The 16415-nt window shown below is 48.1% G+C and overlaps 1 protein-coding gene across 1 annotated transcript; it reads right to left on the bottom strand.

The window, feature by feature from the left end:
* RNF5 (ring finger protein 5) lies at positions 1-10429 on the bottom strand. The gene is made up of 6 exons (XM_035107108.2): positions 10045-10429; positions 9468-9486; positions 7636-7748; positions 6601-6655; positions 6003-6114; positions 1-1180 (listed from the first exon to the last, which is right to left on the bottom strand). The coding sequence occupies exons 1-6, from the start codon at positions 10188-10190 to the stop codon at positions 1092-1094; spliced, it is 534 nt and encodes a 177-aa protein (XP_034962999.2). The 5' UTR covers positions 10191-10429; the 3' UTR covers positions 1-1091.
* Between the last annotated feature and the right edge of the window lie 5986 nt (positions 10430-16415).

Genomic DNA, 16415 nt, shown 5'->3' with positions numbered 1-16415 from the left:
TCACCAGCCTGGAAAATAAAACAGTCTGTAAAAGCAGGTGGCTTCTTACATCTCTGGAAGTCTTTTTTTTTTTAAGGGGGTGGGACATTATTATTATTGTACATAAAACTAACCACAAGGAACTTCTTTGTGACCAGCTAAATTAACACACCTGAGGCCCATTTCCCTCCCAGTGGTTGGAGGAATGCAGTGGGGTGGGGGGAGAGAAAGAAGCCCAGGTGTTTTTCCTGTGGCGCCTTCCCCTCCATTGCCATAGCCCACCTTTATCGCCCCGCTGCTCTACTTTTCTTGCCTCTGCTCCCCCTACCGCAACACTTGCTGAGTGTGGTGGGCTTTTTGCCCCTATAAAGAAAAGAGGCAGCTCTCTTCCCCTCGTAAAAACGCCCCCTTTCCCCGCTACGTAGCATTTCATGCCATTGTAAGCTTACAGGTAGGAACAAATCTCAATTTTGTTGTTGTTGTTTGAGGTCTAGTTGCCAAGAGATGCATTGAAGCTGTTAAAAGAGGGTGGGTCTGGCTGCAAATGTGGGTTTTTGTCCCATTAATGTGACTGAGTAAGTGACAGGCCCCATCCCCCACCCCTCTGGCCTGCGAGGAGGGAGAAAGCAGGTGAGCAAAATATCGTGGGGGGGTTGGGGGGAGAGAGCGAGCAGAGGACCGACAGTTGGCTCCCGGGCCCCACAGCTTCTGATGGCTACTTTCTTCTACATCTTCTCAATTATTATTTTTTACACAGCCCACCTGCAATTCAGGCAAACTTTGGAAAGCTTCAGTCAAGGGCGATTAGAGGAAACAATTAAAACACCTTGATAATTATGACTTTCCCTACCTGCCCCCCCTCCCCCACATACACACAGATAAACTTTGAACACAAATATACACCTTGTTTGCATCATCAGCTCCCCAAGTCACCCTATTATACTTTTAATTCTGTGTAGGGGGATCAAAGAGGAAGGTTGAGGAGGGAGAAACACCAGGCCCCAGCTCTGCCTTCCCCTCCCCATAGTTTGAAAGTCCTTCTATCCTGTTCTGATAGGCTTTTTTCTTTCTTTCTTTTTTAGCACAGGGCAAGTCCAGCGGACTCCAGCCAGTCAGACACTAAGCAGCCAAAAGAAAAAGAAGATGGCAATGAAGAGGAAGAGCGAATCCTGCCAGCTGGGTGGACGGGCAGCTTCTGCGTCTAAGCAAAAAAAGAGAGACAGAGGAGCTCAAGGTTAGAAGAAGGCACCAGATCCCTTACAGGTAGATGCAAAAGTCAAGGTAGCCAATACATTTCCATAGAAATCCATTTCCGGGCAGTAAGTGTAGTGGCAAATTCAAAAGTGCAGGATCCCTCCATGACAGCCACAGTCATCACACCCCTTCTAAGATGATACACTGGGACGTATTTGAAGAATTCAGGTTTCAAATTCCAAAAATGAGGGGTGCTAAAAGTTGCAACGTGACTTCTGAGTTCAAAATATATTCTGGTTAAATTAATATAATTTCTAATGGATTGTTGAATATTGCATTATTTGATACAAGTTTTTTATTTTTATTTTAAAGTTATTGCGACCTTTTATATTGGATCAGATTGTTATTATTAAAGTTTGATGCTTTATCATGTTTTTATATGTGTTGGAAGCTGCTGAGAGTGGTTGGGGCAACCTAGCCGGATGGGTGGGGTACAGATAAGAAAATTTATTATTATTATTATTATTAATTAGTTTTGCTTGGTAAGCAAAATGTGTGTAAGACTGCATAGAAATAATTAAAAATGATTTCCAGGTATGTACAGTAATATATTATTATTGTTGTTGTTGTTTAGTCGTTTAGTCGTTGTTGTTGTTTAGTCGTTTAGTCGTGTCCGACTCTTCGTGACCCCATGGACCATATTATTACTATTACTATTATTACATATTATTACTATTATCATTATCACTACTACTGTTATTCATATTATTTTCCCAACAATTTTTATTGTTTTGCTTTTAAATACAAGAACAACATATAATTACTGTAACATGTCAAGTGGTACATTTTTTATGTTTCATAAAAATGAAGATCCATCGCCGAGGGCCTTCTGGCGGTTCCCTCATTGCGAGAAATGAGGTTACAGGGAACCAGACAGAGGGTCTTCTCGGTAGTGGCACCCACCCTGTGTATCGCCCTTCCAACAGATGTCAAGGAAATAAGCAGCTATCCTATTTTTAAAAGACATCTGAAGGCAGCCCTGTTTAGGGAAGTTTTTAATATTTAATGCTGTATTGTGTTACTATTCGATTGGGAGCCGCCCAGAGTGGCTGGGGAGACTCAGCCAGATGGGCGGGGTACAAATAAATAATTATAATTATATATGCAGCGCATAGTACACAAACAATATGTTTATTATCACCTCAAGTATCCTCTCCACAGATAATATTGTGTTGCGGGTGGAATAGAAATATCTTCTGTCTTATATATTATTTATTATTATTATTATTATTATTATTATTAATCATTATTTGGCATTACCTGACATTTTCAGAAGTTAAAATTTAAATTCTTTGGTTTTCTAAAAGCAGCTTATGGGCTTCTTCATCAAACATAGACTTACCAAGCTCAATGTTGTCTGATAGCCGATTTGAATTCTTCATACCCCAAAACATTTTTATGACCCCTCACTGAAGAAATTTGCAAAAAGTTTGATCCCCCAAAATGACATGTCCTAATACAATAATCTTATAATTATACAGTCGTACCTCCGCTTATGTATCCCTCTGGATACGTAAACTTCAGGATGCAAACGCGGCAAACCCAGAAGTATTTTTCCGGGTTTCGCCGCATGCGCACAAGCGCTAAACCATGTTGCGCGCATATGCACAGAAGCTGCCCTCTGGTTGAGAATTCCTTGGGATGTGGCCGGACCTCGGGAACAGACCCCGTTTGCAACTACAGGTACCACTGTACAATAATGCTACCCACCATATGTTGGCCCGAATATATGCCGCACCCGAGGAAAAGAAAAAAGACAGTACCCAAATAGAAGCCACTTCCTTAAAATTCCCCAGGCACTCACACCCATTCCGTTTTACCGTATGTCTGTTTCAGCAGCGATATCGTAAAAGCCAATTTTTGTAAGGTCGCAAATTTAAGCCACACTTTAACTTTTCACAGTCATAATTTTTTTTTGGGGGGGGGAAATGAAGCTTAGTATATTCAGGCCAATACGGTAATTAGAGATGTATCATGATAATCAGGGCAGATCTCCATGTATTGCCAGAGCTAAGAAGGCTACAGCGCTCAGGATTTGCAAAACATCGTGCCTGGAGCTATGCAAGCCCCCAACATCCAGCTGATTGTAGTGTGGGTGGGTGTTGCTTAGACCAAACAGCCTTGAGGGCCAAACATGCAGATGCAGACCAGAAGTTCCCTACCCTAAGACTTGAGGCAGGAAGAGAAGGTAGGAAGCGACCTGATACTGGTTAAGGCTAGACAATCTAGACTAGTACTGTCTGCTCTGACTGGCAGTACTCTCCTCCAGGATCTCTGGGAGAGAGAGAGAGAGAGAGAGAAAGAGAGAGAGAGAGAGAGAGAGATCCTTTTTCAGAACATGCCACCAGCAATCCTTTTAACTGGAGACACAACTATGGGCTGGAACCTTGGACCTTCTGAATGCAAGGCAAATGCTCTGACGGCAAGCTAAAATCCCTCTCCAAATACAGAGAAGGAAAGAGATGCTACTACTCGGCAGCCAGGTGTCAGAAGGAAGTAACGCAGCACTGGAGGAGAGGGAGGAACATGAAAAGGATGCATGTGAGAGCGTGACGATGGAACAACTCCTTCTCTAAACCAGTGAAGTGGAACAGTAAGGATTTCAAGCACAGGTTAAGACTCAAGCACCTTCTTGTGTAAACGTGACCCAGTGCAGGGCTGCTGCCAAGTTCTATTAGTGGCAGCTTAGCAGGGAGAGACATGGTGCCTTGCCCAAGCCCGGCCGTAATAATGGTACACTTGAACTTAGCACAAACACTGCAAATCAGAGTGAGGACACAGCTATTACCTGGGTAAAACCCACCAAGGGTAGCGTGGAAAAACACAAGAGATTAATCCCAGGGGTATACAGGGAGTTAGAGGAGGGGTAATACCTCTCGTGGAGGACAAATCATGCTCCTTCTGGGGTAGTTTGCCCACCTTTGGTTCCCATCCTGCACTCAGCTCTTTCACCTGCGGCTCCTAAAAGCTGTTGGCATGCGACAGTGGTCACACCCCAGGAATGGCTTCAACGGGCCGGCTAAACCAGGTGAGGGCAGCTGATGGATTTCAAACCCTCAGTGAGTTAGGGACTTCCCCTTCATGTGAAGACAGGCTCTGGCAGACTCGGTAGATGAGACCAATAGTGGGTCCAACCGTCGAGAAGGCACATGCCACAGAGGGAGGGGAGAGACAGGTGAAGCTCACCCACCTGGGAAGGGAGGAGGAAAAGTATGATCCTAAACCTCTGCTGCCTTGCGGGATATCTTCAGGAGTAGAAAAGGCTAGGGAGTAAACCCTTCACAAATCCGGAGCAGAGTCCCTAAGACAGTTGGATGCTGCTTTCCATGCCTTCTTTCCATGCCTCCTGATGGTGTTTCCTGCTTGGCAGGGGGTTGGACTGGATGGCCCTTGTGGTCTCTTTCAACTCTATGATTCTATGACTCCTTCTGGCAACTGCTGCAGCCAAGCTGGTGCCAAAACTCTTGCTCTGCTTTCCTTTGGACCACATCAGCGAGGCTGAGAGGCAGATCTTGCCCTCTGGGCAGCCCAGGACTGTCATATACACTGCCCAGGCTTGCACCTCAGGGAGGTCACTTTGATGCTGCTAACACAGCAGTTTGACTTCACCCCTGGAGGTGCCCTCCATTATCTCTTGAGGCAGACAGAAGCCGACAACTACCAACTACCCGCCCGCAGACTGTCTCGCCAGAGTGGTGCATCTACGTGGGGCTACCTTTGAAGGTGACCTGGAAACTACAACTAATCCAGAATGCGGCAGCTAGACTGGTGACTGGGAGTGACTGCTGAGACCATTCAACACCGGTCCTGAAAGACCTACATGGGTTCCCAGCATGTTTCCGAGCACAATTCAAAGTTGTTGGTGCTGACCTTTAGAGCTCTAAATGGCCTCGGACCAGTATACCTGAAGTAGCGTCTCCACCCCCATCATTCAGTCTGGACACCGAGGCCCAGCTCCAAGGGCCTTCTGGCGGTTCCCTCACTGTGAGAAGCAAGGTTACAGGGAACCAGGCAGAGGGCCTTCTCGGTAGTGGCGCCTGCCCTGTGGAACGCCCTCCCACCAGATGTCAAGGAAATAAACAACTATCTGACTTTTAGAAGACATCTGAAGGCAGCCCTGTTTAGGGAAGTTTTTAATGTTGGATGTTTTATCGTATTTTAAACTCTCTGTTGGGAGCCGTCCAGAGTGGCTGGGGAAACCCAGCCAGATGGGCACGGTATAAATGGAGGAGGAGGAGGAGGAGGAGGAGGAGGAGGAGGAGGAGGAGGAGGAGGAGGAGGAGGAGGAGGAGGAGGAGGAGAAGGAGGAGAAGGAGGAGAAGGAGGAGAAGGAGGAGAAGAAGAAGGAGGAGAAGGAGGAGAAGGAGGAGAAGGAGGAGAAGGAGGAGAAGGAGAAGAAGGAGAAGAAGGAGAAGAAGGAGAAGAAGGAGAAGAAGGAGAAGAAGAAGGAGAAGAAGAAGAAGAAGAAGAAGAAGAAGAAGAAGAAGAAGAAGAAGAAGAAGAAGAAGAAGAAGAAGAAGAAGAAGAAGAAGAAGAAGAAAGAAGAAGAAGAAGAAGAATCCCAGAGGTTGGTTGATAGGACGAGAGAGCACGGCTGTGGAATTTGAAGTAAAATAAAAAAATTCCTTCAGTAGCACCTTAAAGACCAACTAAGTTTTTATTTTGGTATGAGCTTTCGTGTGCATGCACACTTCTGTGGAATTTGAGTGTGCCCTTATGGGCAGATTTGTGCAACAAGCTTAGACCTGTTTGTAAAAGTAGTGCATTACCTGCCCTTTCTCCTGGGGTACTGTAGCCAGTGGCAAAAAACCCAAAGGGGAACGCGCCAACGCCAAATGCCATGTGGAAGCCAGTGGCTGCGTCAGGAAAGGCGCCCATGCCCTGTCGGAGGGAGGGGGAGCAGGGGGCAAAAAACAGAAAGGGGAAAAATGTAGGTTAGTAAGGTAAAGGTAAAGCGACCCCTGACCATTAGGTCCAGTCATGACCGACTCTGGGGTTGCGGTGCTCATCTCGCGTTATTGGCCGAGGGAGCCGGCGTACAGCTCCAGGTCATGTGGCCAGCATGACAAAGCTGCTTCTGGCGAACCAGAGCAGCGCACGGAAACGCCGTTTACCTTCCCACCAGAGCGGTACCTATTTATCTACTTGCAGTTTGACATGCTTTCGAACTGCTAGGTTGGCAGGAGCTGGGACTGAGCAATAGAAGCTCAACCCATCGTGGGGATTCGAACCGCCGACCTTCTGATCGGCAAGCCCTAGGCTCTGTGGTTTAACCCACAGCGCCACCCGCATTAGTAGTCTGCTGCAAACTGCAAAGCATTTCAGCTGGGATCAGTCTATAGAGGGCTGGAAGCAAGCGGCACTCACCCCTCGGGACTCCGGCTCTGGGCGCTGCCCTCGTGGCCGAGGAGGGGTCTTCAACCTGTGATAGGAAGGGGAGAATATGCATAAACAGCACTAGCAGATGGGCAGACACTCCTCCCATTCATCAGTGTTTTCACCATCACCCCCCGTCTTCCCCATAACAAGGTGCAAAAGGGATTTTAAAAATCACATTAGGATAAGGATGTAGTATTTACAAAACACTGGGGGAGGTGATGGCTGTGCTTGGAAGATTTACAGAGGACGGAGCAGGTCCTTGCCCTGAGCCTGCAATTCAATGCAGCCGAGAGGCAACATGTTTACATTGGAAGGAGAGCATCCTCAGCTTCAGAAGCGCTTTGCTGGATGTGGCCAAAGGCCCACCTAGTCATTCATTCTGTTCTCACAGCAGCCAACTGGATGCACATGGGAAGCAATGACACACTCCCCGCTTGCGATTCTCAACAACTGATTTTCAGAGGCACAACTACTAGCCATCGATAGCCCTCTGCTCCATGAATCTGTCATAGCCCCTTTTAAAGCAATTCAAGTTCGTGGCCATCTTGTGGATTCGAATGACAGGAAAGGAGATTCCGACTAAATGTCAGGAAGAACTTTCTGATGGTAAGAAATGTTTGACAGAGGAACAGACGCCCTCGGAAGGTGGTGGAATCTCCTTCCTTAAGCAGAGGCCGGGATGCTTTAGTTGAGATTCCTGCATTACAGGGAATTGGACTCGATGACCCTACTGGCCCCTTCCAACTCTATGATTCTATTGATCACACATTCCTGGGCTAGGCAGTTGCCCAGAGATACTGAGCTTGGGACCCAGAAAGTTACAAATCTTTCCTTTTATCAGAATAAGAGACTCTTCAGAGCCAGTAAAGGACTCGTGGCCAGAGATATTGCAGAAGAGAAGGAGGGAGACTAACCAGCCTACAGGAAAAGGAAATGACTGGGGAAAGGTCACTCTAGCCCAGAATTCCACTATTACTGAGGACTACCAAACTAGCAGGGAGCCTAGCAAAGGGAAACGATTACCTGGGATCCTGCTGGGCGGAGCTTCCACGTCCATAGAGAGGGATGACTTTGTCCCGGCTGATTCCTGCCTTGCACACAGGACACTCCTGGCGTTCTGGCCGAGTTTCTAGCCACTAGGGAGGGGGAAAAGATGGCAGTGAATGTGGAAAAGCTTCTCCCACCCGCCCCAAATATATACAGATCATATGTAACCACGGCGGGGAAATCTCAGGCACCCAGGGGCAGGTGAGCAGGCAGGCAGGTGGGCACAAATGCAGAACTCTCACCCAGATGCCATTCCTTTCTCCAGGGCATCCCCCTCACCCTGACCCTGCTTCAAACCCAAATGTTTTGCCTGGCTGGAATGAGCCCTTGAACTCTGATCATGCCTCTTGCTTGTCTGAATGGAAGACAGAGAAGGGTGCACAACTGAACTGTTGTTGTTGTTGTTGTTTGCATCCATCTGTCTGGGGGTGTAGTCAAACCATTGTGTTAGCAGCACCAAAATGACCTCCCTAGGGCGTAAATTTGGGCAGTGTGTCTGGAGGTCCTGGCACCAGCTTGGCTGCAGGAATTGCCATTCGACCGTCTTAGGAACCCCACTCCAGATTTGTGTCGGGTTTACTCCTTAGCTTTTCTTCTCACAAAGATATCTCGCAAAGCATCAGAGGTTTAGGATCAGAGTTTTCCATCTCCTAAATGGGCTACCTTCCCAGGTTGACGAGCCCCGTCTGCCCCTCACTTCCTCTACAGCCTTCTTGACTGTTGGACCCACCACTGGTCTCATCTGCTCAATCCGCTGGAGCCTGCCTTCAATGCAGAGGAAGCCCCTAACTCACTGAGGGTTTGAGACCCATCAGCTGCCCTCACCTGATTTAGCCTGCCATACAAAGCTGTTCCTGGGCTGTGGCTGCTCTCACACACTGACAGATTCTAGGAACCACAGGTGAGAGCTGATACTGTAGGTAAAATTCACATTTGCGACTCTGCCCACTTTTGCCTCCGGCTTTGCCCAAGGTCCCCTGATCAGGTAGTGGCCCATCTTAGCCCAGCCTCCTTTTCTCACAGTGGCCAATGGCCTCAAGCAGCATCTGAGCACAACAGAACTCTGAAGTTATTTTTACTAATTAAGCACAGTCAGACTTCTTATTGGTGGTGAAAGGATTCAATTCAAGGACAGCTGCTCCAATAGGAAATATTTAACCAGATGAGACCAATGGTCCATCTTGATCAGGATTCTGTCTCAACAGAAGTCTGCCAGATTAGAAACAAAAGGAATGCTCACAAACCTGCTCTCTCCTCCTGTGGTTTGCCTTTAGCAGTTAAAAATATATACAGCTTCTGCACATGGAGGTTGCATTTTCCTCAAGCTGTCATGTCAAATAGCCACTGACAGAGCTCTCGAGCATCCTCAATAGGCACAAATATTATGAAAGCCTCCTGTAAAAGCCTGCCTCCCATAAGAACACAAGAAGAGACCTGTTGGCAGCCAAACTTGGCCCTCCAGGTTTTTTGGGACTACAACTCCCATGATCCCTAGCTAACAAGACCAGTGGTCGGGGAAGATTGGAATTGTAGCCCAAAACATCTGGAGGACCAAAGTTTGGGGGTGCCTGTATTTGAGCATCCTGCTAATCCCAGTAGCCAACCAGATGCCCATGGGGACTCTGCAAACTGGCCCTGTTGCACTCAGGTCCTGCTTGCGAGCTTCCCGTAGGCATCTAGATGCCTGGCAGGCCGACACCACGGCAGGCCAGTTCACACACCAGGGCAGGTTCTTTCAATGACGTCCTTTGACACCTTTACCTTTCCTGGCCCTAGAGGTCAGCAGCCAAGGAAAGGGAGACACTCACCTGGTGAAGACACGGCCAGCTAGGAAAAAAGAGAGAAGAAAAAGTGAGCGACTCTTTTAAAACCTGGAATAATAATGCGATTTCGTTTTTTTTAAAAAAAGCAAGAATCATATGCCCGACTAAGGCCACACAGAGAAAAGCTCTAGGTTCTGAAATTCCCACCTTGGATACCTTCCGAAAGCTAATCCTGCAACGGGCCACACGTCTCACACACACTGATCTTCACAAAGCCTGGTTCTGATCCGCACACCCTAACCGTGTGATGCCACATGGGCTCTCCTTCGAGATTACCACCCACCCTCTTTGATTTTTAGACAGTGGTGAGGTGGCAGTCGAAATCAAGCGAAATCTGGTGCAGCCCCTGCAGTTTTAAGGCCATCTGGACATGCAGAAATTCAGCAGGTGAAGCTCCTTTCCCAGGCTTCGTTGCAATGGGGCAAACCTTCCACCTGCCAGACCCAGTAAGAACAATAGCAGCTCTCCCTGCCAGGCACCTTGTTCTGTGCCCCCCGCCCTTTTAAGGCTGCCCCCCAACTCTTCAGGGCCACGCCCCTTTATGCTCCCCACTCCTCCTCACCAGTACAGGTGGCCGCAGAGCCCAATGACAGCTTCTCTGGCAGGCTCCAGGCAGATGTTGCATTCGAAAGCGCTGCGGTCGCGGTTTGAACCCTCGGGTTCCCCGTCCGGAACCCCCGAACCCATCCCGGCCGCCGCCGCCGCCATCTTCCGCCCTCACTTAAACTGAAGGAGGGGAGCCGGACACGCCCGCTCTTCAGCAATTGGCCCCGGCGCCCGTCTTTCTCGCCTTGCCGATATTTCATTGGAGCCAGAGGCAGTCCGTTGTGGCACCTGGCAAAAATGATTGCGCACGTTCGAGTTAGTCCCGCCTTCACAGCTCTATGGGGGCGCTCAAAACTTTTTTTACTGGTTGCATCGTTCGGGTGTCAAAATGTGAGGTTACGTTATCTTGGTTAAGGGAGGCCTCATTCTCCCGCCTCCAGCCGTCGAGCAAAATAAGATGTCATGTGACTTTAAAGCGAGAGATGGGGGGAGGGCGTAGCCTGATTGACTGGAAAGCCAACCTGTCAAGAGCAAGACAGGATTGGGGGCGGGTGCACGTCGGGCACGTCTGGAATGCAGTTGAAAGCACGAACGACAAGCACACTCCCTCTACAAAAACCCAAGCATATTGTGATTGGCCACAATCCCAGATCGGAGCGGGAACCAATCACGATTGCATTATAGGGTGGCCAACGAACAATCAGAGCTCTTTGGCCAAAGGGCGGAGTCTGCTCTCGTGCTGAGCTGTACCAAGCTTGCCCATTTATGAGGCGAAGGTTCATGGGAGGTGAAACATCACTTCCTGCCTCGGGCCTTAAGTTTACTGTTTCTTCCTTAGATCTAGCATGTTGTCATGGCAGCTATCAAGATATAAGGGTGTCTGTAGTAACAGTCAGCCCAGAGCCCTTCACCATGGCAGTCAGGTATTACCTGGATAAGTCAACTACTCCTCAAACAGGTTTAACTGCATAAAGTGAGGTGTTACCATAGCAACCAGACACCTGCTTGCCAGTGAGGCTGTTGGCATGGCAACCTGTTTCCATCAGTGCCACTGTGGTCCATGTTGGTCTACCTGCCCCATTTAAACCACAGTTTTTTGTTTTTTGGTATCAACCAAACCATTCCAAGGATTCTGTTGTTACCACAATAAGTCATACACTCAACACAAGCTTCCCTTGCTGCTACAACCATTGTCATGACAACACACACTTCCCATTACCCCAGCAACTGATGTTACCCGTCTACTCAACAGGCTAAAGCCAGAGTCACCACAAATCTAGCTATCTACAAATGCATATCTGTGAACAGACTTACTAGGAAGTAAGTTCTGGCTTTGCCACCGGTCTTAGGATTGGGTTATTAAGACTGAGAATCATCCCTGCCTGTGCCATGGCAACCCACAGTCATCACAATTGCTGCCAATGTCACAGCAGACCCAGATGGTAGAGCATGAGACTCTTAATCTCAGGGTCGTGGGAGCAAAGGAAACTCAGCTTCCTCTGCTGCTGTTGTTTCTAGGCGCATTGGGGGGGGGGTGTCTCTCATTCTGGGCAGCACAAGCAAGACAATGTCTCAGCCTTCCTCAACCTGGTTTTCCCTTGCCAGACAATTTTGGACTACAACTCCCATCATTCCTGACCATTGACCATGTGGGCTGGAACTGATGAGAATTGTGGTTTAAAATGTCTGAAGGGCACCGGATTGGGAATGCCAACACTCATTTTTAAAGCAGATTGTGGCTGCGATGCTATATATAAGGGTTTGCCAATTCGGTGACTTCCTGGTGTTGTTGGACTCTAACCGCCATCAGCCTCTGTCAGCATGAACAACAGCCAGGAAAGGTGGGAGCTGGAGTTCAGTAACTTATTTAGAGCACTCGCTATGCAGTTCTACATACTTACCTTGGGAGTTCAGCTGGGCTTATTTTTGAATACACATGTAAAAGATTGCACTATACGGACTGAAAAGTAATACATTGGGGTTTTGTCTCCCCTCTTCTGCAGTGGCTCCAGCAGATTTTGGGTACCTGCAAGATGTGTTACCACCCCTGTATGATATGTACATCAGAAGTGTTGTACACACCTTCGAATTCTTGACATTAAACTAGGCTGGAATGTTAGTTTCTTCCTCCTGTCTATATCGGTGAAACTGAAGCCTGTGATGCTGGCTGGCTTGGTGGCCGGGAATGGTTCTGATTTCTCGGGGAACTAAACAATTTGCCATCCAACTTCCGGAAGGGAATGGACAATTGTCAGTTGGGCTAGGAGCTTCATACAGAGTCTGACAGAGGTCTGTTCTGCCTCCAGCATTGGAGGTAGTATGCCTTTGAATATAAGTTGCTGGGAATCACAGGTGGGGAGAGGGCTGTTGTGTTCATGCCCAACTTTCAGGCTTCCCAGGGGCATATATTTTTGCCACTGTGAGAACAGGATGCTGGACTAGATGGGCCTTTGGTTTGATCCAGCAGGGATCCTCTTTGTGTTATTATTGGGGGAAAGTCCAGTCAAACAGTCCCAAGATGCAGGAAACACAGGGAAAAGGTGGCTAAAAGAAGGATGCAGAGAAGGGAATGGAGTGAGAAAGAGGAACCTTGAGGAAGGGTAGGCAGCTGTTGGGAAAACTCAATGCAGGAAGGGCATTGAAGCTAGGAAGTTAAATGAGATAGGACTCTGGAGAAATTTTACAGAGCATGAAATCAGGAAAAAGGAGGCATGCAAGGGACATGACTGAAGGGAGTGTATCATTGTGTCTACAGCAGACACCCTTAGCCTGGAACCCTCCAGATGCTATTGGACCTCAACTCTCCTCAGCTCCAGCCAACATAGTTAAAGGTCAGGGATGGTGGGATTTGTAGACCAAAACATCTGGGAGGGCAGCAGAGTCTGCACCAGGGATGGGAAACCTGTGGCCCTCCAGGTGTTGCTGAACTACAGCTCCCATAATCCCTGGCTACTAGCCCTGCTGGCTGGGGCTGATGAGAATTGGAGCCCAAAAACATCTGGAGAGCCACATGTCCCCCATCCTTGGTCTGGTGAGGGCAGGTTAAACATGGCATAGGAGATCCATAGCTTGAATCTCCTGACTTCCCTGGGGAAGGGTTTTTAATTCTTTCCCCTGTTATTTTGCCCAGTCACAGTCACCCTCTGAAGCTGACATTTGGTCTCCTTTGGGACAGGTGACTGTGGATAAAAACAGTACAGCTACAATATAGATACCTGTCTTTACCCACACCCCAACCTGGGCTAGCAGCAGCTGGGTGGGGGGTGGAATTTGGTTGGAAAAACGGCACTAGGAGCAAGGGCCAAGCCCTTATTCTCCAGACACTAATACCGTATCCCCATCCAAATTGTCCCCTCTCTGAGGCTGGCTGCTTATGCATGTTTTAACGTAAGGTGATCCAATGGTCTCCTGTGTGACATGTAGCTTCTCCCCCACTCACCCTGAAATTCTGCCAATCATGGCGTCTTTTACTGCAATGTTGGGCGCTAGAAACATCAAGGGCCCAATGAGGGTCATAAAGCAGAATGTGTGTGTAGCTGAATTTAACACATTGATTTGAGGGAACCAGCCAACTCCTTGGGCTGCATACTTTTTATGGATTGGAATAGATTTTGACATACCTAACGCTGCATAGGAACCAGGTTGTGGATGCGGCTGCCAGAATCCACCAATGTTTGCTTGGAAAGTGTGAGTAAATATGGAAGTCTTTCACTATTTGGGGAGTGCAAGGCTTCCCACATCTGCAGTAGAGAAAGGGGAAATGCGAGACAGAGAAACTGAGGAATAATATGCCATGATTGCACTTACATGGATTTAAATAAGGTATTATGTTGTGTGTGTTAACATTCAAAAAATCCATCTGGGATTGTTAGCATATAAATGTGAAATGTCAACATTTATCATATGTTGGATAGTCATAAAATTATAGAATAATTCAGGCTCCAGTCGCATGCATACTTACTTGGGAGTGTGTTCCACGGAACTTTTGAGTAAGCATGCAAGGGTGTTGCACTGCCAGCCTGTCTGCAGGTGCCACTCGGAGGATTCTCTCCGCAACCTTTCAATGCACCTTTCGTCACAAACCTAAGCACACTTTTGCTAGTGCAGCATTAGCCAACCCGGTGCCCTCCTGATGTTGTTGGACTGCAACTCCCATCATAACCAGCCGTTGCTGCTGGGCCCAAGGTAAGCCCAGCTTGGGCTGTGTACATTTAAAGCACATTTTACACACACACACACACACACACACACACACCCTCCCAAGATTCCTGGAAATCGTAGTTTGTTAAGGGTGCTGGGAATTGCAGTTGTGAGGGGCAAACTACAATTCCCACACTGGGAGCCTGTGTGGTGTAGTGGTTAAGAGCGGTAGACTCGTAATCTGGGGAACCGGTTTCACATCTCCGCTCCTCCACCTGCAGCTGCTGGGTGACCTTGGGCTAGTCACACTTCTCTGAAGTCTCTCAGCCCCACCCACCTCACAGAGTGTTTGTTGTGGGGGAGGAGGGGAAAAGGAGATTGTTAGCCGCTTTGAGACTCCTTCGGGTAGTGATAAAGCGGGATATCAAATCCAAACTCTTCTTCTTCTTCTTCTTCTTCTTCTTCTTCTTCTTCTTCTTCTTCTTCGGGGAGCAGGGGACATGCTATAAGTGTGATGCAGCAGCTAAAAAAGCCAATGCAATTCTGGGCTGCATCAATAGGAGTATAGCATCTAGATCAAGGGAAGTAATAGTACCACTGTATTCTGCTCTGGTCAGACCTCACCTGGAGTACTGTGTCCAGTTCTGGGCACCACAGTTCAAGGAGGATACTGACAAGCTGGAACGTGTCCAGAAGAGGGCAACCAAAATGGTCAAAGGCCTGGAAACAATGCCTTATGAGGAACGGTTTAGGGAGCTGGGTATGTTTAGTCTGGAGAAGAGAAGGTTAAGGGGTGATATGATAGCCATGTTCAAATATATGAAAGGATGTAATATGGAGGAGGGAGAAAGGTTGTTTTCTGCTGCTCCAGAGAAGCGGACACGGAGCAATGGATTCAAACTTCAAGAAAGAAGATTCCACCTAAACATTAGGAAGAACTTCCTGACAGTAAGAGCTGTTCGGCAGTGGAATTTGCTACCAAGGAGTGTGGTGGCGTCTCCTTCTTTGGAGGTCTTTAAGCAGAGGCTTGACAGCCATATGTCAAGAATGCTTTGATGGTGTTTCCTGCTTGGCAGGGGGTTGGACTGGATGGCCCTTGTGGTCTCTTCCAACTCTAGGATTCTATGATTCTAAGAACATAAGAACTCTGCTGGTTCTTAAAGGCCTATTTAGTCCAGCATGCATTTCTCACTGGTGGCCAACCAGAGACCCACAGGAAGTCCACTGCCCAGGTGTGTTTACATGGAAGATGCATACGCAGTTCAGAGGGCTCAGGCAGGTGAAGGCTGTACTACAGAGCAAGCCCTGTTGAAGAAAAAGCCTGGGGTTGCTTTTGAGTACACAAGTGTAGGATCACGCTGTTTGGGAGCAATCCTACAAAGACAGGGCACATACACAGGACTGCATTGCTAGTCCACTGCCCTGTGAGGTTTACTCCAGAGTAAACATGCATGGGACCTATGCCCAAAAGAGACACTTACCTGAGAGTAAGCCCTAGTAGTGAACTCAAAGGGTTACCTTCTATTTTGCATGACTTTTTAAAATAAACATAAGGTTTTATTAAAGCTTTTTCACACTTTTCATGTGACACTTTGAAGATTGCTTCAATAAATCCACACACATATATATAGAGGGAATCCACATTTTATATGTGTGTGCGTGTGTGTTTAATTTGTAATTGTTGTAACCTGCCCTGGGACTTGCTGTTGGTGAAGGGAGGATACATAAGTTATTTATGTTGAAACTAACATGTTCGTTTGTACACGCGGCGAGCGGCCAATGTGCAGATAAACCTTCCCCTAAAATTCTTCAGTTTACATCCCCAACCCTACGCCCGCCCGCCCCCCCGAAAGGCATAGGCCCCTGTTAGGCATCACATCCAAAACCGACTTTCCTCCTTCCGAATAGGCATGAACCGCTCCGAAAGCTAACGGAGAGGAGACACAAACGCTCCCTTATCTTTATTCCTTTTTCCCCGCGGAAGAGAAGGAAGAGGGAAAAGAACGCTCGGTGGGGCCGGGGTGGGGGTGGGGGCGATGGCTAGCAGGAATGAATGAAGCGAGCGGATGAATGAATGGGAGCCCCGGGTGGGAGGCCGGCCGGAGGAAGAGGAGGGGTAGCGAGCCGCGAGAATGCGCGAGAAGCACCAGCATCAGAGGAAGCAAGAGAGAGAGAGAAAGAGACGGGGGGGGGGCGCGGAGAGCGAGCACAGTGGTCACGGGGTGGGGAGGGGGAGAGGGGGGACCA

Source organism: Zootoca vivipara, chromosome 2, assembly GCF_963506605.1.
Source record: "Zootoca vivipara chromosome 2, rZooViv1.1, whole genome shotgun sequence".
Lineage (NCBI taxonomy): Eukaryota > Metazoa > Chordata > Lepidosauria > Squamata > Lacertidae > Zootoca > Zootoca vivipara.
The sequence above is the reverse complement of the archived record's forward strand: the minus strand, read 5'-3'. Positions and strand labels throughout refer to the sequence as shown.